The 25,742-nt window shown below is 44.7% G+C and overlaps 1 protein-coding gene across 3 annotated transcripts in view; it reads right to left on the bottom strand.

Moving 5' to 3' along the window:
- The window catches only part of TUBGCP4 (tubulin gamma complex component 4), a 491,481-nt gene that overhangs the window by 318,218 nt on the left and 147,521 nt on the right, over positions 1–25,742 (bottom strand). For all 3 annotated transcript variants that reach the window (XM_085644307.1, XM_085644309.1, XM_085644310.1), the window contains exons 6-7: positions 24,736–24,815; positions 12,184–12,385 (exon numbers count right to left, since the gene is read on the bottom strand). In XM_085644307.1, coding sequence (XP_085500433.1) covers positions 12,184–12,385; positions 24,736–24,815 — 282 coding nt within the window. The remainder of the gene's footprint in view (positions 1–12,183; positions 12,386–24,735; positions 24,816–25,742) is intronic.

The raw sequence follows: 25,742 nt of genomic DNA, 5'->3' as shown, positions 1-25,742 counted from the left end.
GCAGCCTAAACAAAAAACACTGGCTGGGAAACAAATGCTTTGGTGCATATGGGGCTCTGTGACCGAGGCACAGTCACACATCCAGACACTGTCGTGGAGAAACACTAAGCACCTTCACAAGCTTTGCCTTGGTGGCTCTATGGGTTGTGTCACCGTGCCCAGTATGATCTTGAGATGTGCTCTCCTAAGCACATGTAGCCTCTGCATATGACCCCTCATTATGCCATCTGCATCTTGCAAAATGAACCCTTTTAGGAACTGCACTATAACTATATTGGTTGTGTCATCATACCCCAAATGACCTTGAGTCGTACTCTTCTAAGCACATCAGTTTCTTATTTATAAGGCCTCAAAAATTGTAGACCCTTCGTCGTCTCCATATACAAGCATTTATTATCTTTTCTGCACTTTAGAAAAAAAACTAATTGCTTCAGGGACTGTACTTTGCACTTTAGCTTTATGGGTTGAGTCATTATGCCACGTAAGACCCCGAGTCGTATTTGCCTTATAAAATAGACCTTGTGCAGGTTCTGCATATATTTCTTAATTATGTTATCTGCACTTCACCGTTCGGTTCAGTATTTCGCGTTTTAGCTTTATAGTTTAGCTGTAAGCGATCTGTCAGTACCCTCTACACATTAACGTCCGGGTCCTGTGTCATTTCGGAACTACTACCATCATAACCCGCTACATATACGTCATTAGCATGCACTATTATTCTTTAATGATTTTAAGGAAAAAGGCGAAGCTGTAAGCTTTAATACACTTTTAAAAAAATGTTGTTCTAACCGTACTGTGTTGTAAAACAAGCTCTCGTATAAGAAAGTTATTTTATGAGTTTTTATTGCCGTGTTCTTTCGCACCGTGATATTTGTGTTTTATGTAACTTGTAATGGTTTTAAGTAATCATAAAATAAACTTGACATTAACATTGGCTTTGCCTCAGTGCGACCGTACCGCCACTGTCTCAGAAGTGGCCGTGTACAATAACTAAGCATAGGGGCACTTAAAGCCACTGCTACAATGCTTTCATACTCCATTATAGAATATGGAATAAGTGCTCAACGAGCACCATCGTAGGGAGGACTTCAGGGTGGAAACAGTTACTCTCGCTTTATGCAATGGAATGTTCCATGTAATGAACAAGTTCGAACAAATGAGGTTTGCATTTCAGAAAGCACGAGGTGTCTAATGCACACACAGTCATACATTCAACGGTGATGTGTAAAGTTGAAATACATTTATTACTCCTTATATTGGATGGCTTCAAACGCTAAAAATCGAAGACACGTGTAATTACTTAGCCAGCAAATAGAGGGACATTAAAAGTATGGTGTCTCATCTGAGAAGTCCCGGTACTGCCCCATCAAACTTCAGCACCTCTTCTGAGAATGGCTGGGCCTCTTTATCAATTGTATTGCAGTGCTATCGTGAAACAGTCACGGGAGAGAACTGGCAACACAAATGTAAGCTTCGTGAGCTATATATACACATTTCCAGGCTTTACCCAGTAACCCACCAAACCCACATTTGTCTCTCATTTGTACGCTCAAAGGAATTAACTTTCATATCTACACACCATGTATTATATTCACCGCGTACTACATTTGTTTGGCAGCAGTTACATACCTTGACATATAAAAACACCTTGCATTCTATTAACTGTTCCCTGGACTCTTCTATTCTATGGGCTATTCTGTGACCACTGAAACGAATGAAGCCTGCACATCCCTCAGTACAACCCGAGTCTGAAACACCGACTAAGCCAGGCCCAAAATGGAGATCGTAATTTCTGAACTTCATTAAACGCATGTGGCCTCACCCAGTGAGGAACAGTTATGTTATGTTATGTTATTTATTCTTTTGTATAGCGCAACGGTTACTCAAAAAGAGTGTCCCGGCGCTTTTAGGTAAGGGAAACAGATTTCAGAATAACACAACACAACTAAAAACAGGTTAAAAGATAAACAAAAAGAAAACAAAAGACTGGGAAACCTATTGAGTAAACAGCCAGGTTTTGAGACCTCTTCTAAAATCAAGGAGAGTGAACGCCCCCCTCAGAGGGAGCGGTAGTGCGTTCCACATCTGTGGGGCCAGCAGACTGAAAGAGCGGCCCCCCAGGCGAGCCCTCTTCACACGCGGAACAGCCGCCAAGAGTAGAGATTCTGACCTCAACGAGCGAGTCGGATGGTAGAAGGTCAGTCTCTTTTGAAGATGTTTAGCTCCCACCGCATGGAGCGCCTTGTAGGCCAGGGTCAAAGCCTTGAAGGCAATCCGTTTGCGGATGGGTAGCCAGTGTAACGCCACCAACAACCCAGAGGCACTGGCCCGTCTACTTAGGCCGAAGATGGCCCTGGCCGCCGCGTTCTGTACAACTTGAAGCCTTTGTAGCAGATACTCTGGCAGGCCCAGGTAAAGAATGTTGGCATAATCCAACCTGGAGCCTATAAGAGCCTGCACCGTCAGCCTCCTGTGCTCCTCGGATAAGAGAGGCAGGAACCTCCGCAGCATTTTTAACAGGCCAAAGCAAGTGCCGGTTACCCCCAGGATCTGGGCTTTCATCGTCAGCCCCTTGTCCATCTTAACCCCCAAGTTTTTAGCCATGGGAGAAGAGCCGGACGGAGGGAACATGTCGATGGGCCACCAGGCCTGCCAGCTAGGCTCCGTCTCGCAACCAAAGAAGAGTACCTCCGATTTGTCGGAATTGCACTTGAGGCTGTTCCGTTGGAACCAAGCGAACACAGCCCCAAGGCAATTCTGGATACTCTCCCCGTCAAAGTCAGCCCCTCTCTCGCAAGAGAAGAGGAGCTGGGTGTCGTCGGCATACGACACGATCCGGGCACCAAATGACTCCGCCACCGCCGCCAAAGGGGTCATAAAGATGTTAAAAAGGGTCGGGCTCAAAATAGAGCCCTGAGGGACCCCGACTCCCAGAGGCGGCATTACGGCGGTGTCAGATGATGTCCAGACCGTTTGCCGGCGGCCGGCCAAAAAGGAAGAAAACCATTTGAGCACCGTCCCCCGCAGACCAATCTCAAAGAGTCTTGCGAGCAGGCCCTCATGGGGGACGGTGTCAAAAGCCGCCGACAAGTCCAACAACACCAGCATGACTTTGCCCCCGGTGTCCAACACCCCTTTAATGGTTTCAGAAACCTCAAGGAGCGCGGTCTCGGTGCTACGATGTGGACGGAAGCCCGACTGGGAGTCATGTAATATCTCATGAGACTCCAGAAAATTGGAGAGCACCGACTGAACGTGCTTCTCCAAAATTTTTACAAGGGCCGGCAGCAACGAAATTGGCCTATAATTGGCTGGGGCTTTCGGGTCAAGTCCCGGCTTTTTAAGCAGCGGGACGACCATTGCCTGCTTCCATACTGGCGGCACCTCTCCCAGACTCAACGAGAGGTTGAGAAGAGGGTGCGCCAGCGGATTAACCACCACCGCCAGTTTACCCAGGAGCTTAGCAGGGCAAGGGTCAAGCGGAGACCCGGATTTTAAATTGCCCATAAGTGCTAAAGAAGCTGAGGCAGGCAGAGAAGGAAACTCAGCCAATAAGGCGCCCTGCGCGACAGAGGGAGGCGAGCCCGCCACGGGCAGCGGCGATATAACCAGTTCACTCGATAGAAAGGAGTCCTGGATAAGTTTGATCTTGCCTGTAAAAAAACACGCAGATCCGCCGCCCAAGCTTCTGCGGGCCCCTCTTCCGAAGCAGTAGTCCGAGGGGAGATGAATTCTCGAACGATGGTAAAGATCTCCTTACTGGAGTTCGAAGCTGCTTCGATTCTCCCCTTAAGATAGGCTTTCTTTTCGAGGCGGATGTCTCGGTGGTAAGCTTTAATCACAGCCATGTAGGCAGACCTGTCCTTGCTGTCATAATGAGCCCGCCAGGCCCTTTCGGCCACCTTGCACTGCTGCCGCGTAGCCTTCAGAGCAGGGGTGAACCAAGGGGCCGAGACCCGCCTAGATGTCAGGCGGGGGGGCGGGACTGGGGCCAGGTCATTCAGCCTCTCCGTCAGCCATTCTTGCAGGGACTCCAGATCTCTCTCTAGCTCGCCAGACAGAGGACAAGGGTGCGTCACAGCAGCCTGAGCCAGCAACTCAGGGGTCACCCTGCTAAATGCTCTAAAGGCTCGTCCCCGCTGCTGTGAGACAGGGTATGGCGCCCTGGCGTTGCCGCTGATTACAAATTTGGCCAGCCAGTGATCCGACCACAAGACCGGGAGAATCTCTTTCACCACTAGAGGCGAGGTCGAGAAGACCTGATCTAGAGTGTGCCCCTTGTCATGGGTCGGGCCCTGCAAATGCGGGGTAAAACCCAGCGGAGTCATAGCCTCCAAAAGCTTAATAGCGGCGGGGTCCGACGGATCATCCATCCGGATGTTAAAGTCCCCCGCCACTAAGCAGTGTTCTGCTCTCAGTGCTAGGCCAACCAGCACTGAATCAAGATCAGCAAAAAACGTCCCAAGCGGACCAGGGGGGCGGTAGACTAACAGTCCCTTTACTGATTGATGCGGCGCTAGCACAATTGAAAAAGCCAACGATTCCGAGCCGCGGATGTCCTCAGTGGGCAGGATAGTGCAGGGCGTGCCCTTCTTAACCATCAATGCAACCCCGCCACCCCTGCCCTTTGCTCTGTCCTTCCTGAAGACATCGAAATCCTGCGGAATGGCCATAGCCACATCAGGATTGGAAGCTTCACCCCACCAGGTCTCCGTCAGCATTAGGCAAAGTGGCTTCTCTGTCTCGAGGAGCTCAAAGATGTGTTGTGCATGGCTGCGTGCAGATCTAGTGTTTAACAGCATGCAGGCATACTCTGCACCAGCACTGTCAGTAGGCGGGGCTGATGACAAAACCCGTGTCGGACTCAACCGCATCCCGGACATCGCGACTTACCTCTGTAGCGGCCCGGGAAGACAGTACAACAGCAGCTCTCCCTATGATTCAAGGAGCGCAGCTCCCTAGAAGAGTACCGCACCAAATGAGGGCCCGGATTACTCATTCTCGGTGAGCAGAGCCCCGCCCGCCGCCGAAACGCCACCGGGACGCTGACGGGCGCAGACGGGCAGGACTCTGGCAAGACTCCGGCGAGCGACGGCGTCCTAGCTGCGCGTCCCGCTGCGCGGGTGAGAGCGACTTTAAATAGGCACCGAAGTGGAGGGAGGAGCGCCTGGACGCTCCAAGATGGCGCCCGCCACAAAAAGCCTGGGCCCAATCCAAGATGGCGCTGGTCGCCGATGAAAGACGATCCCCGGACCACCCACAGAACCCGGGCCCACCAAAACGGTGGTGAGTATTCCACAATTTAAATGCAGGTGTGAGGGGGGGGGGGAGAACCCAGCCAGTGCACAATAAGTAAAACAAGGACAAGTGCCAAACGCGCAAAAACGCGCTAAACGCGCTAGAAACTGCCCCAAGTAAAATATTAAAATCTGCAGCCCTTACAAACCGCAGCGCGGTAGAACGGGACCTTTCAGCGGTAGAACGGGACATAACATAACATAACAACAGCCTGACTATGGCAACTAATATATCTATCTTAGCCTACCATGACTATGTGAGCACAGGAATAGATTAGTGATCTCTGGGATTAGCACAGAACCCCATACTTGCTGTGTAGTTAGGTGGCCCGCATCGTAGGTGTAAACTCAGTTTACGCAAGGCTGCTCCTCCATTCTAAGACATGTCCCTCAGCTGGAATTCTCCCCTCTAACATCCAAGGGGTTGAGACACAGTTTATTTGATAGAAACAATTTTGTTAGAAAACCTGCAGCTGTGCTATTGTGTTATGTCAAGAAAGGTTAGGAGATGTTCTGACCGCACCAAGAACAACAGTATATTGTGTGACCTTGTACAAACTGTTCTGACTAAATACCAGAAAAAGTCACTGAATAACACATAACATGCACAGCATGGTAAAATAATATATCACAAAACAAATGTATTATGTGTGTCTGCGTAAAGCAAAGGCAGCCTAAAGCTGCTAATACATGTAACCAAAGTAGGCACAAAAGGGGAAATACTACAGCCTCAGTATGAAGTAAAACAAATGTCCTGGAGGAACTCCCGGGGATCAGTGTGCTACAAAGTGACTTGGCCGTGCACTCGCACATCCACGTTACAAGTAGAACTAGTGAAAAACTGTTCTACGTCTGTGGAGGTTTGTGAGCGGTGTCAGCGTGGCTTACTAGAACTATTTGGCTTTCGTAGTTGGAGGTGAATGTGGTTGGGAGATAGAGACAGGCAAATGAGGACATACCAGCCCATCAGCCAGAGATGACAAGAGGCATCTCTAGTTGACTAGAGAGATGCCAGTAGGTGGAAACACGACTAATTGCTGTGAGAGGCACAGTAATGGGTGGTTCACACCACTTCTGCCCATCAGTACAGACACTCATACCATTATTAGGACCAAAGAGTGAAAGAATTATTACTTACCCTAATGCCAAAATGCCTTCTGCCCCTAATCTCTGGAACAAATCACCCAGCAGAGATGATAGGCAGAAGCTAGAGGTTTAAAACAGCCACCAAGGACTATATTTTACCATGTGAAACAGACTCTGGACTACATGTTACCATGTGACACAGACTCTTAACACCAGACCGACTTTCGATCAGACTACAATATTTAAAGAATGTGCATGGGGTGACCCACATGGGTGTAGCAAACATCAGAAACGCAGGCATTCTACCAGACAGTCACAGAAGCCGTCTTTGCTCTGGTGTAATGGGTTTGAACCCTTCAGTCACTCCAAGTATGTCACTGGAAATATAGAACTTTCTGCAAGGGCATTCCCAACAATTCCTGAGCAATACACCAAAACTCCTTTGTTCAGTCTATGTAAAACAGCAAAACACACCTCACGCCCACACTACATATGGTTTCAAGCCCATTTTAAAGAAATCTTGAGAATAAATGGCATGGTTGATATAGCAATCTGAAATTATCTTGTGGTAAGGACCAGTTTAGCACCTTTTGTCTGCCAAATAATAGTAAACCCAGTTATGAACTATTGCGGACCTAGAGCGCAATGCTATTGGTATGTGACAGCCACAACGATGGCTCCATTTCAGGTCAAAATCTTACCTTAACCCTAAAGCAGGCACCATCTCAATAGGGAACTCTTACTAGAGATACAATATGGAAATGTTTAAGAAACGTTTCTATACAACGGAAACAGAGAGAAGGGTTCAGCAGGTATGCTTCTACAGAAAAGAAGTAATCTAATATCTGTACAGATTACATAGGAAAAAATAGGAAAATTGTTTCACTAGGGGAACACCATCGTTATCCAGCAATATCAGAACCTGAGATATTTGCTCATTTGATGTGAAGAGGTTGAACCTTAAAAGGCTGGCTTAAAGTACGCAATATTATAATGAACTAGTATTTGGTTAAATTAACGATACTTCAACAAAAACTACAATACAGATGGGAGAGATGGATGATCTCTCAGAATATAGGAAGAGAACAGTGAACGTTCTAGAAAAGTCCAAGAATGAAAGTTTGTAAGTGGGCAGCTAGGGCTCTTGCAGGTTGAGTGGCAGGCCAAGGTTGGGAAGACACCTCAAACTGTATGACGAGATTTAGTGTGTTTTCACCTGAGACGAATATCAATATTCCTCAGTATGCGGAGGACGCTCTGCTCTACCCCAAGGTTTCCTCCAGTCACAACAATGAGCATCACTGCAATTCAAGCATGGATGTCATAGACTGATATCAAACCAAATCTACAAAGCCAGCCGAGCTCAGCAACAACAATTACATAGTTGGCTTTGCATAAAGAATCTAGAAAGCTTCACTCCATGACCAGCTAACAGCGTTAAATTCCTAGGTTTCAACAACGGTAACAACTTCAGCTTCAGGACTCACCTTAATATGGAAAATGCATAGCAAATCTCACTTTTCAGCACAATTGAGGCCTTTTTATTGGAACAGGATTTCAAAACTGCTGTAGGAGCACTGTCATCGCCCTTCAAAACAGAGATACCCAGCCCCTCACAATCGTAGAAACACCCATAACACCACAGTACAGTGTCCTTATTTTTATGACCGCCTGATCAAAGGTTTCCAATAGCACAACAGAATCACACTTACAATAAAAGAAGTCCATCAGCTCTCTTCACCCTCCCGCATAACATTTAAGAGGTGCTGCATCACCTATAAGGTAGTGAAAACAAACATCCAACCACACTAGGTAACAGAGGGAAAGATCTCTTCAGCAACACCACCAGGCTTGAGACAGAAATGTAGGAAGGAGATGAACAAACATAGGGCCATTTCCTGCTGTGCACCAGGGGTATGAAAATCCATTCCAATCATATCGAGCAGGTGCTATCCCTATCCCACATGCAAAAGGATCTCACACCACCATTTCTTAAGTCAAATGTTTCTCTGTGACTGACCTGCCACACATCTTCCCCTGTAGACGAGCAGTCCTGTCCTCCATTTTACCCCACCTCCTTTCTTCCTAATTTGATCCTAGTATTTTCTATTTTATTTTTTTAATCTTCAATCTAACCCTGCTGTGTATCTCTTCCCACAACCTACTTTCGAATTCCTTGGTGATGAGCCTCGTATCTTTTTATAAATTTCCACTCTTGAACAACACTCCTTCATTTTGTGGCAAGGCTGACACTTTGTACGTCACCCATGTGACTTACTATATTCCCTCACTCCATTTAAATTGGAAGATTTCATACATCTGATCTGATGAATCTGATTTAATTACATTCTTTTTTAACTCTTTAGAACCATTTAGTTATCTATTTGCCCCCAGTTTTAAAGTGATTGATACTGAAAACCGAGAGCAGGAAGTGCCTTTTAAAACGTCCCCTTCTACAATGAGCATAAATATCAGCAAAATTAAAATAATATTGAGTGTCTTAGGGTGAAGACATTTGTCAACTCACATAAGACAATTTCATGCATTTTGCCTGAACAGATAATTTACACAGCAAGAAACATTAGCAGCTTCCATATTATTAGGAAAAGAAAAAAACGACTTTGCAATAAACTAGTATTTGTATTTTAGGAATTTAAAGAGCACAGCATACATCCACAATAGGATTTCTTGGTGCTAAAAAAGTCAAAATTAAAACCATGCACAATTCCACTCCTCGCCCCCCCCCCCCCCCCAAAAAAAAGAGTTATCTCAGTCATTTTACCACCTCAAATCATGTGATTTAGGGAAAAGCCAAGATTTCAACACTTTTCAATATTTGAGAAGATTTTGTTTAGAACGTATTTGAAGGGGTAACGAGTTCCAGCACCTATCCGCAGCCACTGAAAAGGTTCTGGCACCTTTAGCTTTTCAACAAAACTTTTTAACTATGTTAGACCTGGCACCTTGGCGTGAGTCTCCCTTCCACTTTTTGTCGCTGTGCCTCATGTGTTTTGCTGGTGTTAGCTGCTCAGAGCACTGTGCCACTGCCAACCAGTGCCACAGTGCAAGTGCTCCCTATTTAAAATGTATATGTTGGTTGGATTCCATGATTGGATTATTTGGTTTACTGTCAGACCCCAGTAAAGTGCACCAGGAGTGCCCAGGGCTTGTAAATACAAATGCTGCTGGTGGGCTTGCAGCACTGGTTGTGCCACCCACAGAAGCGTCCTAGTAAAATGTGTCTAAGGTCTGCCATTGCAGAACCTGCGTGCAGTCTGGTACTGTCATGCTGACTGGGCAAGTGCACCCACTTCCCAGTCCCTAAACCTTCCCTTAACTTCATATTAGTCACCCTTATGGTAGGCCCAAGGGCAGGGTGCATTGTAAGCATAAGGTAGGACAAGCCCTGATGTGTGTGGCATGTCCTAATAGTGAATTACAGCCATTTTCGTTCTTCACTATTGCAAGGCTACCTGTTCCCATAGGCCAGAATGGGCTGTTAGAATTATTACATCCTATGATCCTAACAGACGCAGGGAACATGGTAGAAAAACAAGTTTAGTATGCCTGAACTCAGAATAATAAAATACATCTTTTGGTAAAGTTTATTTTAATATTCTGTGTTTGCAAATACCACTTTTAGAAAGTTGATATTTGCTTGCCTAACCATTTCAGCCCGCCTCTGCTATGATGTGTATCTGCCTGTCTGGTTTGTGTGAGTGACAGGGCTGGGGAAACCCAGAGGGGCAGGGCTAGGTAGCCTGGTGGTGAATAGATAGATTGACATCCAGCTGGGTGGGAGGAGTGCACCTGGACTCTGAATAGGGCTGTGCTCTGCCACCACTATGCTGGCTCCACCTCCTGTGGAGCGGCTGATGTCTCTGCCCTGCACCCTGAATAGAAAGTCAGAGTCATGTCAACAAAGTGCTCAGGAACTGCTTTGGACTGGGCAAAGGCCCCTCTACCCCAGAGGAACAAAGGAATTAGGGGTATAAGTATTGGGACCCTGCTTCCAAGAAATTAGATCCTGCTTGGCAAGAAGAACCTCTGCCTGAGGAGAAGGAACTGGGAAAGCTGTAAGGAGGAGTACTGTCCCTGACCAGGGGGATTGGCCTGCAGTGGTTGCCTTGCTGCTGAAGGTGAGGAAAAAGACTACAAAAAGACTTTATTTCAACTTGTGCTTAAAAAGATCTCCAAGGGCTTGGAATAGAGCGTGCCTCCTGCTGAAGTCTCAGGAACAACAGACATCACCCCCCAGCTCCCCAGAGTTCTTTGGAAGTGCCTGCTGCTGTTGTTGGGCCTTCTGAGGGACTGCGTATCGCAAGGAGCTGGAAGCGCGACTCAAGCAGGAGAAGCGTGCCGCCGTCGGAGCTGTTGTCGTTGCATCTCGTAAAGTGTGTCGCCGCTGCAGCATCGCATCGAGCGGAAGCGTCTCGCAACGCCGAAGAAGCGTGTCGCCATCGCAGCCATCGTAGCTGACGCATCGCACCGCATCAAGAGAAGAGTCTCGCATCGAGGAAGAAGCGTTTCGCCATCGCAGCCATCGTAGCTGTCGCATTGCACCGCATCAAGAAGAGCGCCTCGCATCCATGGAGAAGCGTGCCGCCGTCGGAGCTGCTGTCGTCGCACCGCGTAAAGGGTGTCGCCGCTGCAGCATCACATCGAGCGGAAGCGTCTCGCAAACGTCGGAGAAGAGTGCCGCTGCCAAGGCCGCTGTCGTCGCATCGCGTAAAGGGTGACGCCGCTGCAGCTGACGCATCGAATCGAGTCTTCTCGCAACATCGGAGAAGCGTAACGCATCTGGAAGATCTTCACGTCTTTATTTCTTTGCACCAAAAACTTCATCGCATCAACATCGTTGCAACACTTTCGTTGCCCTGCGTGTCGCATCTAAAAGGTATGTTAACTTAAAGTGTCGCATTTAAGAACTTAAGAGAACTAAGCAAAATTCTACCATCTAAAGTAACAGTATTGTGTATTTTTGTCGTTTAATGGTCGTGATAACTATATATAAAGAATCCTTATTTTTAATATAAAACCTGTGTGGTGTCCATTTGTAGTGTTGTCACACAATGAGACCATAAAGGACCCGCATTGACCACACAGCAGTGCGCTTCCAGGGTTGAACCGTCGACAAATACCCCAGGGACCAGTTGAAAGACTCTGCTTAAAGACCTATTCAATCAATCTGCAGACCTATTCAATTATCTGTTTTTCTGGCCTCTTTAAATCGTCGAAATTTTCACAGTCACTTTGTATATATTACACACCATCACTATTTCACTGAGCACCACATGTCACCTTGTCACTAAGAATTCTTTATTCATTTTCGTTTTTGACAGCTATGCAATTTAATTTAAGTATTTATAAATGACGGAATTTATAAAATCTTGAATATCCTTTATGGTCTCATTGTGTGTATTCTTTGTAATCGCTTTCTGTTGTGAATAACTCAAGAAGTGAATCAATATCTAAAGAAATTATTCTTACCCGACAGAACCAACTGTTTCCTTTGTCTTCCACAAAGGTCAACAGTTGGTCAAAAACTGCTTTTTCAAGCAGTTTTGCCGAATAAAGAAACTTAGAAAAAGGACAATATTCTGAGAAATCATTTGAGTCCAAAGATGCTTTCTTCAGTAATGGCAACACATATGCTTTTTCAAACGTCCAAGGACTCTACCAGATTTTAGAGAAGCATTCACCACAGTCTGAGATAAATTGGGTTCTTGTAAAAAGCGGACTACATTAAGTTAACATAGTCTGCATTTTGGGTATTACAACTTTATGCATATTGTCTTACCAGATCCTGTAGTTCTCGCAGCTGTTTGCCAGTTAGGCCTCCAATGCCAAGGTCATCCTCTTCCTCCTGAGTAGAAACGTTGCCAAATGACAATGACGGACCTTGTTTGACAAAGAACTCTTCATATTGGTCAAGTAAAAGACCATGCAGCATCCAAGCAGAAACTTGTTTGTACATGACCCCATGACACACTGCTAGGATTCTAGAGCAGAATATATATTTAGGATGAAAAAACTGTTTGCAAAGTGATCTGTCCAATAAAACCCAAAAACCCAATTAAATATACCACTTAGCAGAATAAATACACCCACAGATTCACAAATTCCAACGTAAACTTCAAACTTATACAAATTAGTGCATGTTTTGTGACAAATGTCTCTGTTTCAACTTTAGAAAGCATAGCTAAATTGAACATTATCATTTAGCTTGACACTGGAATGTAGTGTAGTTCCAATAGTACCCTTTATGCAGGACCTACGCATTTGCAGATAACAAACTGTGAGCCTGGTGGCAGACTAACTCTGTACACCCCCACCGAATATGTTAGCCTGTTTTTGCATTAGCTAGCTCGTAGTGCTACTAGAATCTCTTTTTATCAGAGAGATTCGTTTTTGCAACCTTAGAACACAATAAACTCAGACTCGTGGAAACAATATACTACTTTTCACCCAGTCACTCGTGCATGCTGGTTTTGCTCTCAGAGAGATACAGAGAAGAGACAGTCGAGCGTTTTTACAATAAGAATTTATTGTACCGTAGTTCTTCTCGTGTAGAATAAGTGCGCACAGTAGCAGAGATAAAGAACCAGCAGTACAGTGAATAAAAAGGAAAAAGTATTGTTCTACCATTTTGTAATAGCCAAGAACATATACATTAATATGAAATGCATTCACAAAATAAAGTGCGTACTCCTAAGATGCCCGACTAGATGTACCTGAGTGCACCTAGCATGCAAGTAGGTGTGAAAGAGCTACTGAGCCTAAAAGCGTAATAGTCTAGAATCTAAGAGCCAAGAATCCCCCTAGGATTGAGTCAAACCCCCATACCTGAATAGTGAGAATATGGGACTTCGTCCTGGACTTGAGCTGGACACCCCGCAAGGGATAGTTATACCACTGGCAGCTGAAGCGAAGTCATGCCGGAGCTGCAGCATCTCTGGTCAGTGTGTCGGCTTTAAAGTCTCGGGTCCCTCTTGCCTTCTGATAGCAAGAGGTGCTGTATTTATACAGTCTCTGTACGTGTGTTACCCATTGTTCAGAACGAGGGTGACCTTAGGGATTAAACCTTGTGCGTCGATGGGAGAGGTGAAGTATGCCTCCTAGAGAGTGTACTCATCAATTAGTCATATGTGCTAAGGATGATGTCTTAGCAATATCGATTGGGAAAACCCCAACCTCGGCATGGAACTAGGTGAAAGGTTTAGTCCACAAAAGGCTACAGTCATTAGAAGGGGTGATGTCACTATAAGGCATTCTGTCCTTATTTGGAGTTATGTCCTTATAAGGCTCGTTCACATGAAATAACAGGAGCTGATGTCAGGAAAGTGCACGATGTTCCCTGGACCTATATTAGGGCACCGATATGAAATATAACAGGACATCATTATGACTGTTCTGCAATATTGCCATTAACCTTAGTACCCTGGTTTACATATTAACCTGTCTGGCCTATTTACAGTATGATCTATTTGCATCAATTCCAACATGGGCAGTTTAGCATGGAATAAGCGAGTATAAAAAAGCATGCTGCTATGCAGCACAATCAACTAACTGCAAGATCAAAGAACGCAAAGAGTTATGGTTCCATTCTGTGGCACTAAACTAAAATAAGAATTCTTCATGGCTTACTCTAATCATCAATACAAAAGGTGATGGAAGAAATGCTTGCAAATAGTTTAAACCACTTGCAATTGCTTTGGGCAGCACTCAAGACCGTGGTGTTTAACCCATTATGCCACTTTGGAAAGAGGTACACCCTGGGCAAATCAGTACTGACTCTGCTCCTCATGTGAACTATCCATCTTGAACTGCCAAGCAAAGTCCCTTCTAGAAGGGAACACAAACAATGCTCGACCAGTTAGGTTGTTAGGTCAAACACAAAAAATGTGTTGGGGAAAATGCTTGCAAATAATTTAAATTGCAGGCAACCACTTTATAGCATTATACGCAGAGTTGTTCAGTACCCTGACACTCTAGATAGTGGTCCACCTTATGCAAATCAGAATGGATTACTCCAATCATATCATGAAGCATTTTACCCCAATCTTGCTTCAACACCACTATTTTATTGATTTATATTAATTTATTTGTGTTTTATAGAGCGCGAACTTGACCCGTTAGGGTATCAGGGTGCTTTACAGGATTATCAGGTTGAAAACAAGAGACTTAGAAGGGGGGTAGAAAACATATGGGATACAAACATGTAAAAGCATTTTACAAGAAAACAGAAGTTCCAGATCCTTAGGAGGGATGTCCGAAGGTGCCGGTGGATAGCATCCGGATAGTCCAAGGTGTGGCAGTAAACTGAAGAAGATCAACACTGAGGTGATTGCAACGCAAAAGATTAGGAGAGGAATTTGCCCATTAGGAAGGTTTTGGCCTCCTTTTTAAAACATGCCAGTGATGGAATTCTTCTAATGGTGGGCGGGAGTGAGTTCCATATTCTTGGTGCGGCCCCAGAGAAGGCCCGATTGTACTTTTTTTTTTCCGCAAGCATGCTGGTTGAAGCAAGAGGTCTCTGGCAGACCGGGAGTTTCTGGTTCCTCTGGATACAACTAGTTTCTGGGCAAGAAATGGAGGGGGAAGTTTAGTATAGCACCTTGTGAGTGATACAGGCCAGTTTAAGTTGGATTCTGGCCTCCTCAGAAGGAATAATAAACAACAAAAGAGTATGGAACAATTATTATTACAGAAAGAAAGGGGAAAGAACCTATGTTACCACAAAACAATCAAAATTTGTTAAAAGAGTCCTCACTCACCAACCTGGTTGGTGACATGCTTCATCATTGGACTCCCACCAGGGAGGTCTAGCACCTCCCCGGTGTGCTACAACGCCTGGTTACAGCGGAGCGGGTGATTGATGTGTCACGTGTGATAGTGCAAGGTGATGTGCAGAGTAGGGGTGGGCGGAATTTGCGGAATTAACCTTCGCAAATTATCGCGAGAATGTTTAAAATTATCGCAAACAAGCAGAAATATCGCGAAGATGCGGAAGTTTTTTTCCGGCATGTTCGCGAGATTTTCTGCATGGTTGCGGGTCGCCAACTTACCCATGTGGTTGCTTGCGGGCGCGGCCATCTTGTTTTGAGTTGTTCTCGCGGTGCATGATCGCGAGAAGAAAGACGTGATCGCGCGACGCATGACGTCACTGCGGGCGCGAACTGTCGCGAGACAGCGCAAATGGCTAAAAACAATACAACATCTCATGGAGAACGCGACCGGATCAAGAAAACTTGTCGGCGAACGCAGGGATTCAGGTAAGGCGATCGCGCGCGCGCGAGAATGTATCATTTTACAGCGCGAGCAAGAAACAAATTATCGCCAAGCTGCGGAAACCGGAATTTTTGACATTTTCGCGCTCTCCGCGGAACGCAAAAATGTCAAATTATCGCAATTTCCGCGAACGGAACGAAATTTTTGCCCAGGCCTAGTGCAGAGTGAATGTAAAAAATGTCAGGTTTCAACCAAAAACCTTTATTATGGCAAACCTGGCATTGATTAAAAAGGGTATAATAACTAAGTACCAAATGTTGGTTAGTTAACCCTATTAGTGAGAAGGATAAAATTTGGTCAACATGTTTCTGCCATTAAGGGTTGATTCACCAGGCATTCGTCAGGACCTTACTGCCCCGGTGGTATGCACACGCTAAGGTGCACCCAACCGTTGGCAGCGATGTTAGTGAAAAACTCACGGTTCTTGTTACCGGAGAGTCTTCAGGATTTCTGAAGAAAGAGAGGTGTCTGTAAAAATAAACAGAAACAACAAACGACATAAAAAAGAGCATTGCTTCGTGGAATTGACAAGCATTTACATGTTTTGAGTCGGAGGAAAAAATCCCCTTTCACTTAACAATTTCGTTATTTAGTACACACAAAATCTTATTAAGAAATCATCAGAAACTACTATAGTGTGTAGAAAGCTATAAGTATTTAGCAGTGTGCGTATCATTCATTTCGTTTCTGAAAGAATTCGCAACTATTCCACTTCCTCTTATTTAGGAATGTACTTATTGGCCAAAAGGCCAATTTCTCATAAACGAAGAACTCCAATATTATAGTCACCGGACCTTTCAGGGCCCCAAAGGGGAGCAACAGAGGACAAAAAAGGTCTCCAAAGGCTTAGTCATAATCATGCCTTATCTCAGCACTTATTCGTAAAAAGACTTACTAATGGCTAAGATCAGCCTCACACCATGGACCCAGGGAGGGGGATGCGCGCTTGTAGTCACACACTGCAATAAACAATAGTCAGAACGTTACCATCCGGTAACAGGAAAAATTTGTGAGATGAAGAGCAAATTATGCAGTTGCGATGGACCACTTACTTCGTCAAAGCGCCGCACCCACCGGAACACCTAGCGTTCCCTCCGATTTGGATCCCGTAGATATCGCAACTGATCAAGGCAAGAGTTTAAATACCTTCGACATCCAATCAGTAAACAAACAGAACGGGTGTTGCTTGTTTGTCGAAGACGGAAGCCTCACAGTGCGTGCTACGTCATATTACGTCTCACTAGCCAATCAGGGAAATGAAGGCTGAGGGAATCACTCAAAGACTAGAGCGCTAAACCCAACAAACAGTCCAGCCCTCTCTACGAAACTGACGAACAGGATACAAAAGTGGCGACACCACAGCACTGCATCCCATGAATGCAGACAAACAAACAACCACAAATGCCATAATTCTTCACTGAAAATATGAAGTACAATAAGTCTTGAAAAAAGAAAAAGAGGGAGAGTACCTCTTTTTCAAAACGTTTTTTTAAAAAAAACAAGAACTTTCTTTAATGGCACTCGTGGACATTTCAGGTAAAGTTACATAAGGTTACAGCCCCTCTTTTTTCTATAGGGTGACCACACTCGTATACCCAAAGCCAGATGGAAAATTCAGTGCTGCATTACACTATTCCAGGGTATATTATCATTAAGGCCTGATGTATGAGTGGCCAGACGATATACCCATCGTTGTTCTTTCTCAAACAGTCTCTGGGTTATATTATTGCCTCCCTGTAGATGTTCAATGATGGTCCACATTAGGTCATCAATTGTGTGGTTGAAACAGAGAAAGTGTTCGGTAGTATTGCGCTTACACCTTATATTGCTCCGGTGTTCACACATTCGTTGCTTAATTTTTCTGGTGGTCATGCCTATATATCTTAGCCCGCATGGGCAGGTAATAAGGTAGACCACATTGTTGGTATTGCAATTAGTGTGTTGTCTTTGTGTCCAGACTTTGTCGCTTTCCAGGAGCAAGGTCTTACTTGTTTTAGTTAGGTGGCAAACACTACACGACCCACATGGGTAGTGTCCCGTTATTCTAGGCATACCCCAAGCATTACAGAGGGTGTTTTCACCTTGCATAGTTGCATTCTTGGGACGAGTGTGTACTAGAGCATCTTTGATGCTTCTTGCCTTCTTAAAAGAAAACAGGGGTTTCTCCCAATTCCTGTTGTTACTGACTAAAATACGCCAATGTTTGCGTATAGAGCTGGTAACAGCATTGGAGGCCGTGCTATAGGTTGTTACGCACGTCAAGGGGATACCCGTGTCTGTCTTTACTGTCTCTTCAAGGAGAACTTCTCTTGGTTGATTACGGGCTCTTTTGCAGCTTTTTGTAAGGAGTCTTTTGGGATAACCTCTATTGCTTAATTTTTGGGTCAAATCCTCTGATTGTTTCCGAAAATCAGCCACCTCGCTGCAATTACGTCTCAGACGTAAATACTGGCCATACGGTAAATTTTCACGTAATGTACGTGGATGGAAACTCGAGAAAGCCAATAAGTTGTTCTTGGCTGTGGGCTTATAATGGGTACGTGTTGCTAGTGACCCATTGGATTTTGTTATCACCAAATCAAGAAAAATCATCTCTGTATGGTGATAGGTGTATGTAAACTTAAGGTGTCTGTCGCAGGTATTAATCCAATTGAAAAAATCAAAAAGGCGACTTTCCGTGCCCTGCCAGATAATGAACACATCATCAATGTATCTGCGCCACAGGGACAGATGTTGTCCAAACGGGTTACTGTCATGTAAGATGTATTTGCTCTCAAAATCGAAGACGTATAAACCCGCTACACTAGGGGCAAAAACACTGCCCATAGATGTGCCTGTGGTTTGTAAGAACAAATCTCCTTGATATTCAAAAAAGTTCTTTTTTAATGCTAAAGTGGCACATTCGATCACAAAAGACCTGGGCGTGTTGTAGTCCCATTGTGCTGCATCCAGGACCTCAGTTAGGACCCTGATCGTTTCGTCTTGAGGTATACTCGTGTAAAGGCTCTCTATGTCCATTGAGACCAAGATAGTATTATCATTGTCCACATTCAGTGTCTGTATAAGGGCCAAAAGGTTTTTGGTGTCCTTCAGATATGTGGAAGTACCTTGCACCAAGGGTTTCAAAAATTCATCGCAGTACCTGGAGAGAGGTTCCAAAAGTGAACCAATCCCGGACACTATAGGACGTCCGGGAGGCGGAGTCCTATTTTTATGGGTTTTTGGCAGAATGTAAAAGTAGGGTACCACCCCTGCACTAGTGGTTAAAAATTGTGCCTCCTGTTTGGAAATATGCTCGTTACATTCTGCTGTGTGAACCAGATTACATATAACCTCTTTAAGATCCATGGATGGATCCTTGGTTAGACGGGTGTAACTGACAGAGTCATTCAGGAGTCGTCTACATTCCTTGTCGTAATCGGCGACATCCTGTATCACCACCCCGCCACCCTTATCTGCAGGTTTTATTACAATTGCAGTGTTATTTTGTAATGACTGTAATGCCTGGAATTCTGTTGTGGTCATATTTTTGAAGACCTCTCTATCCTCCAAAGCTTCCACATCCAGAAAAACTGCACGTTCAAAGGCAATTATTTCAGCTGGTACTGTGTGGGGGGGAGGATTGAAGGTAGACTTAATCCTAAGGTCAGTGTCACTGGTATTTTCAGGTGTCTCCACTGGTTCCGTATTTTCGAAAAAAGCTTTTAATTTGAGTTTTCTAAAGAAGTTTGCCAACTCACAATGTTAACGAAATTTATCCAAACGTGCCGTGGGCACGAAACCCAGTCCTTTCTCCAGTACTGAGAGTTCACTAGGCGACAAGGTGATACTTGAAAGGTTGGTAACTAAACTCGCGTGTTGCTGACACCCGCTTGTAGATTCTGTGTTTTGCTCCGGGTGTTGATCCCTACTATCTCCTCCGCACCCCAATGGACTTGACCTCTTCGTCTGCCCTACCAAACTCACCGAACACTTTCTCTGTTTCAACCACACAATTGATGACCTAATGTGGACCATCATTGAACATCTACAGGGAGGCAATAATATAACCCAGAGACTGTTTGAGAAAGAACAACGATGGGTATATCGTCTGGCCACTCATACATCAGGCCTTAATGATAATATACCCTGGAATAGTGTAATGCAGCACTGAATTTTCCATCTGGCTTTGGGTATACGAGTGTGGTCACCCTATAGAAAAAAGAGGGGCTGTAACCTTATGTAACTTTACCTGAAATGTCCACGAGTGCCATTAAAGAAAGTTCTTGTTTTTTTAAAAAAAACGTTTTGAAAAAGAGGTACTCTCCCTCTTTTTCTTTTTTCAAGACTTATTGTACTTCATATTTTCAGTGAAGAATTATGGCATTTGTGGTTGTTTGTTTGTCTGCATTCATGGGATGCAGTGCTGTGGCGTCGCCACTTTTGTATCCTGTTCGTCAGTTTCGTAGAGAGGGCTGGACTGTTTGTTGGGTTTAGCGCTCTAGTCTTTGAGTGATTCCCTCAGCCTTCATTTCCCTGATTGGCTAGTGAGACGTAATATGACGTAGCACGCACTGTGAGGCTTCCGTCTTCGACAAACAAGCAACACCCGTTCTGTTTGTTTACTGATTGGATGTCGAAGGTATTTAAACTCTTGCCTTGATCAGTTGCGATATCTACGGGATCCAAATCGGAGGGAACGCTAGGTGTTCCGGTGGGTGCGGCGCTTTGACGAAGTAAGTGGTCCATCGCAACTGCATAATTTGCTCTTTATCTCACAAATTTTTCCTGTTACCGGATGGTAACGTTCTGACTATTGTTTATTGCAGTGTGTGACTACAAGCGCGCATCCCCCTCCCTGGGTCCATGGTGTGAGGCTGATCTTAGCCATTAGTAAGTCTTTTTACGAATAAGTGCTGAGATAAGGCATGATTATGACTAAGCCTTTGGAGACCTTTTTTGTCCTCTGTTGCTCCCCTTTGGGGCCCTGAAAGGTCCGGTGACTATAATATTGGAGTTCTTCGTTTATGAGAAATTGGCCTTTTGGCCAATAAGTACATTCCTAAATAAGAGGAAGTGGAATAGTTGCGAATTCTTTCAGAAACGAAATGAATGATACGCACACTGCTAAATACTTATAGCTTTCTACACACTATAGTAGTTTCTGATGATTTCTTAATAAGATTTTGTGTGTACTAAATAACGAAATTGTTAAGTGAAAGGGGATTTTTTCCTCCGACTCAAAACATGTAAATGCTTGTCAATTCCACGAAGCAATGCTCTTTTTTATGTCGTTTGTTGTTTCTGTTTATTTTTACAGACACCTCTCTTTCTTCAGAAATCCTGAAGACTCTCCGGTAACAAGAACCGTGAGTTTTTCACTAACATCGCTGCCAACGGTTGGGTGCACCTTAGCGTGTGCATACCACCGGGGCAGTAAGGTCCTGACGAATGCCTGGTGAATCAACCCTTAATGGCAGAAACATGTTGACCAAATTTTATCCTTCTCACGAATAGGGTTAACTAACCAAAATTTGGTACTTAGTTATTATACCCTTTTTAATCAATGCCAGGTTTGCCATAATAAAGGTTTTTGGTTGAAACCTGACATTTTTTACATTCACTCTGCACATCACCTTGCACTATCACACGTGACACATCAATCACCCGCTCCGCTGTAACCAGGCGTTGTAGCACACCGGGGAGGTGCTAGACCTCCCTGGTGGGAGTCCAATGATGAAGCATGTCACCAACCAGGTTGGTGAGTGAGGACTCTTTTAACAAATTTTGATTGTTTTGTGGTAACATAGGTTCTTTCCCCTTTCTTTCTGTAATAATAATTGTTCCATACTCTTTTGTTGTTTATTATTAGTACTCCAGGGGGACGAAGAGTGTGTTTTTTGACCCTCTCTCTCTTGTTGTTTGATTCTTCTCCTCAAAAGGAAGTCAGTTCAGAGCTTTCAGGTGTGGTGAGATGTGGTCGAATTTCCTTGAACCTGATAGTAGTCTGGAGGCCGCGTTAAGGCAGGCTTTTAATGGGGCCAGGGAAAAACCCACGAGGGTAGAACATTCATATTCCAGTACAGAGATGACTAGTGCCTTGACTGCCATTTGTAGGTCGGAGTGTCAAGGAAGTATTTCAGTTTTCTTAGGTAGCTCAGGTGAAATTTGGCTGATTTGGCCATTGAGTTGATGTGGTCATGCATGTTCAAGCTGCAGTCTAGGGTTATTCCCAGGGATTTGGCAGAGTCCACTATGGTCGATGGGCAGTTCAAAGCGGTGGTCGCCTTAATCCATTCCTGAATGTCAGGGCTGGTTTTGGGTGGGGAGATTGGGAGAAATTCCCTTTTTTCTGCGTTGAGTTTGAGCTGGTTGGCGGTGAGCCAATGGACAGTCAACTTCAAGGCCTCATTCAGGGAAAGAATCTCCTTAGGAGAAGAGATCTTGATGTAGATCTGGGTGTCGTCGGCATACATGTGGTAGGAGATATTTGCATTGTGTGGTACTTCAGCTAGCGGTTCAAGGTAAAGATTGAAGAGGGTAGGGGACAAGGTTGATCCTTGAGGGACTCCGACCGTGATCGGAGAGGGAGCGAACAGGTTACCATTGATTAGGAATCTCTGTGAGCAGTTCTAGAGGAAGGACCTAAACCATTCCAGGACAGGGCCATCCAGACCCATCCCGAGTTTGAGGCAGTCAAGGACTTTTTTGTGGTTGACCGTATCGAAAGCAGAGGATAGATCTAGAAGGATTAGGAGACAGGTTTTGCCTTGATCAGGGTCTTGCAGGGCATCATCCACGATGTGGAGAAGGGTGGTTTCAGTGCTATGTCCAGGCCTGAATCCGGATTGGAAGTCGTCTAGTAGATGGACGTTGGTGATGTGTTGGCTCAACTGCTGTTTCACACATTTCTCTAGAACTTTAGCTAGGAGTGGGATGTTAGATATAGGTCTAAAGTTGTCAGGGGAAGCGGGATCCAGCGTAGGTTTTTTTTTAAGACGGGAAGGACTTGGTAGGCTTTCAGAGAGTCGGGTATCGACCCCTGCAGAGGGGAGGCGTTGATTATTGCAGTCCAACTAGGAATGATAGATTGAGAGGTGGCAACTAAGCAGTTAGAGGGTAGTGGGTCATTAATTAAAGTGGTTGTTCGGGTTTAGGGAGGAAAGAATTTTCGAGACGGAAAGTTTGTCGTAAACTTTGAAATTGGTCCAGTGCGCTTGATTTTTGGGTGACGTCTGGGGGGGCAGCGTGAAGAGCGGAGGCAGATCCGGAAGGGATCGGGAGCCGGTGGCGGATCCAAGATCATTTCCTAGGGCAGTGATTTTGTCAGAGAAAAAGGAGGAGAATTCCTCGCCTGATATTAGGGATTTAGGGGTTTCTTTAGAGGTTTTAGCCAGTTTGTTGGATTGGTGTTTGGCCATTTCAAAAGGCTTGCAAGGTCTGTTCTTGGGGTTCCCCAGTTCGGATCTGAAGAATTCTTTTTTTGAGTTGAGGATGTTCCTGTTGTAGGTGTTTCTGGACTGGTGGAGTAGTTTTAAATGTGCGGCTGAGGGGTGCTGTCTCCAAATTCTTTCTGCCTGTTGGAGGGATCTCCTCTCATTGTTTAGGGATCCGTTGAACCAGGGTTTTCGGTCTTTGATTTGGGTGCTTTTCAACTTTAGCAGAGCAAGATCATCAAGATGTTAGATATAGTCGTGGAGTAATGATCATTGAGGTCATTGACCGTTGTGATATGGGGGGAGGAGGGGAGGTCAGACTTGCAGCGAGCAGCTACTTCCCCATGATCAAGGTTCTCTGTGTCTCTGACCCAACATTTCGTAATCACAGGTTGCGGTGCCCATGTCTTGTGGGTGCCAGGTAGTAGGAAAGTGATAGTGTGGTGGTCAGACCAATCGCATGAGTCTATAGAGATAAGCTTGACCATTGACTCTTTAGCGATGATCCAGTCTAGAGTTGCGCCTTTCAAGTGAGTTGGGAGTGAGCAGGTTTGGGTAAGGGCTTGGTCGGCCAGGAGGTCTTTGATGGCGGTGACCAGAGGGTCCTTGAGGTTGTTCCAGTGCAGATTGAAATCACCAAGAAAAATGTCTTTAGAATTGGGGGAAACCTTGGCTGTGATGATTTCCATTAGGTGGTCGGTGAAGGTGTCATTCATGCCTGGGGGGGTGGAAAAAGATGTGCAGTCTACACAGTTGGGTGGCGTTGCTGCATATGAAAAGTGCAAGGTATTCGCAAGAGACTGTGGAATTTGCCAGAAGTTCAGTGACGAGGAGGTTAGAGCGGTAGATGCAGGCGATGCCTCCTCTTTTCTTATTAGATTGCCTGTCCAGTCTTGCGATCTTATAGTTGGGAGGGACTTAGAGGTCTAGGCAGGGAGATGAGGATTCATTGAGCCATGATTTGGTCAGGATTGCTAGGTTGAGTTTTTGGCTCAGGATGAGATCGGCGATATCCGCAGCATGCTTAGCCGCTGAGCGGCGTTAATTAGGAGGCCGGACAGAGGGGGGGTCGGAGAGAGTACCATGGGTTGGGGTGGACAAGGGTACTAGCGCTAGGTTACTATCAACCACTCCTCTGTTAAGACGGGAAGCTGATCTGTTGGGGTTGATTGCAACCGTACGGATAGTATGTTCATCACTCACATCTGGTAGACTTGGGGTTACTGGGGCAGGGTTGTAAGTAAGGAGGATGGCTAGATGATACACAAACCAACGTAAGATATACCAAGCCGCTGCACTGAGCCTTATTTAGGATTTCCGCTTTTATGATTCTATTTGTTTTCCTCATTTATTTACTCAATACATTTATTAAAGGGTAGGGGCTTACATTTTTTAAGTATTTCTATAGTCTTCCATGCTCTTATTGTAAAGACTTAAAGAGACTGAACCCCTTACAATCTTGAAAATACTTAAAAAGAAATCATAGCATCTTGCCTTTTCAACTCGTCCAGCTTCTTTTTATTAATTACCCAAATCTTAGGCTTTTAGATAAATTATTTTTTTAAATGCGTGCTTAATATGCAATATCTCAGGCATCTGCAATACATTTATTATATGTTATAGTGTAAAGACAAATGAACCCTTACTTTTCCAGGGCACTGCGTACAGGAGGCAGACCTCCACAGCTATGCTTGTGGACATTTTCCAGGATCTGGCAACCGTGGATCTGCAGAAAAGCAAAGAAGTCATCATTATACTGGTTAAGAAAATAAAAGTGAAAATGACAAAACATTTCAGAATGGCAATGCACCTTACAACAAAATTATGGCACAACAGATTTCCAGACTATATACTCAAAGTGACAGAAACAGACCTTTAAATGATTAGAAGCCTTAATTTCATTTTCCTGCAAGGCACACCAACTTATATTTTAGAACAAATCTCATGTGAAAGACTAACCATTTTAGAGCATTGTTATTTTCACTGTGAATTCACCATTGCATGCCTTGGGGGATTTGTTTGAATATGACACTAAAAATACAAGCCCAGCTTTAGGATAACCCTGTGGAAACAGTCACTGATGAACAAAACATTTTTGGAGACTAGGGCAAAGTGGGCCCCTACCTTCCATTGGGGGCCACCAGGGAAAGTGAACTTTTTCTCTATCTCACTTCTACAAATTTTTGTATCTTAATCTTTACCAAATAATTCAACCTTGATAAACAACATACAGCCTCATGCATCAACCCAAAATCCAGTCGGTAAAATACCGATTCGGTAATAGCTCCCGGTATTAAGTAAAAAATACCCAATCCCAATGCATCAACCCAAAAGCAGAAATCGCTATTTAAGGAATCCTTAAATAGCGATTCTTTAAATAGGGATTCCTTAAATACCGATTCCTTAAATAGCGATTGCATTTAAGGAATCCCAAAGTGAGATTCCTTAAATGCAATGCATCAAAGTTAAAAAATTAGCGATTTCGCTAATAGGGGGAGCAAATTACCATGAAGATGAACTGCATGGTAATTTGCAAAAACTTTGAAAAATGCACTTTTGTGCATTTTTCAAAGTTTCATGTTGCGCACACACATGCCCTTAGAGCATGTGTGTGTGCAACATATGTGCACATATCATTTTCAGGGGTGCAACA

Source organism: Triturus cristatus, chromosome 3_1 (assembly GCF_964204655.1).
Source record: "Triturus cristatus chromosome 3_1, aTriCri1.1, whole genome shotgun sequence".
Taxonomy (NCBI): domain Eukaryota; kingdom Metazoa; phylum Chordata; class Amphibia; order Caudata; family Salamandridae; genus Triturus; species Triturus cristatus.
This window is presented reverse-complemented; position numbering and strand designations above follow the sequence as displayed.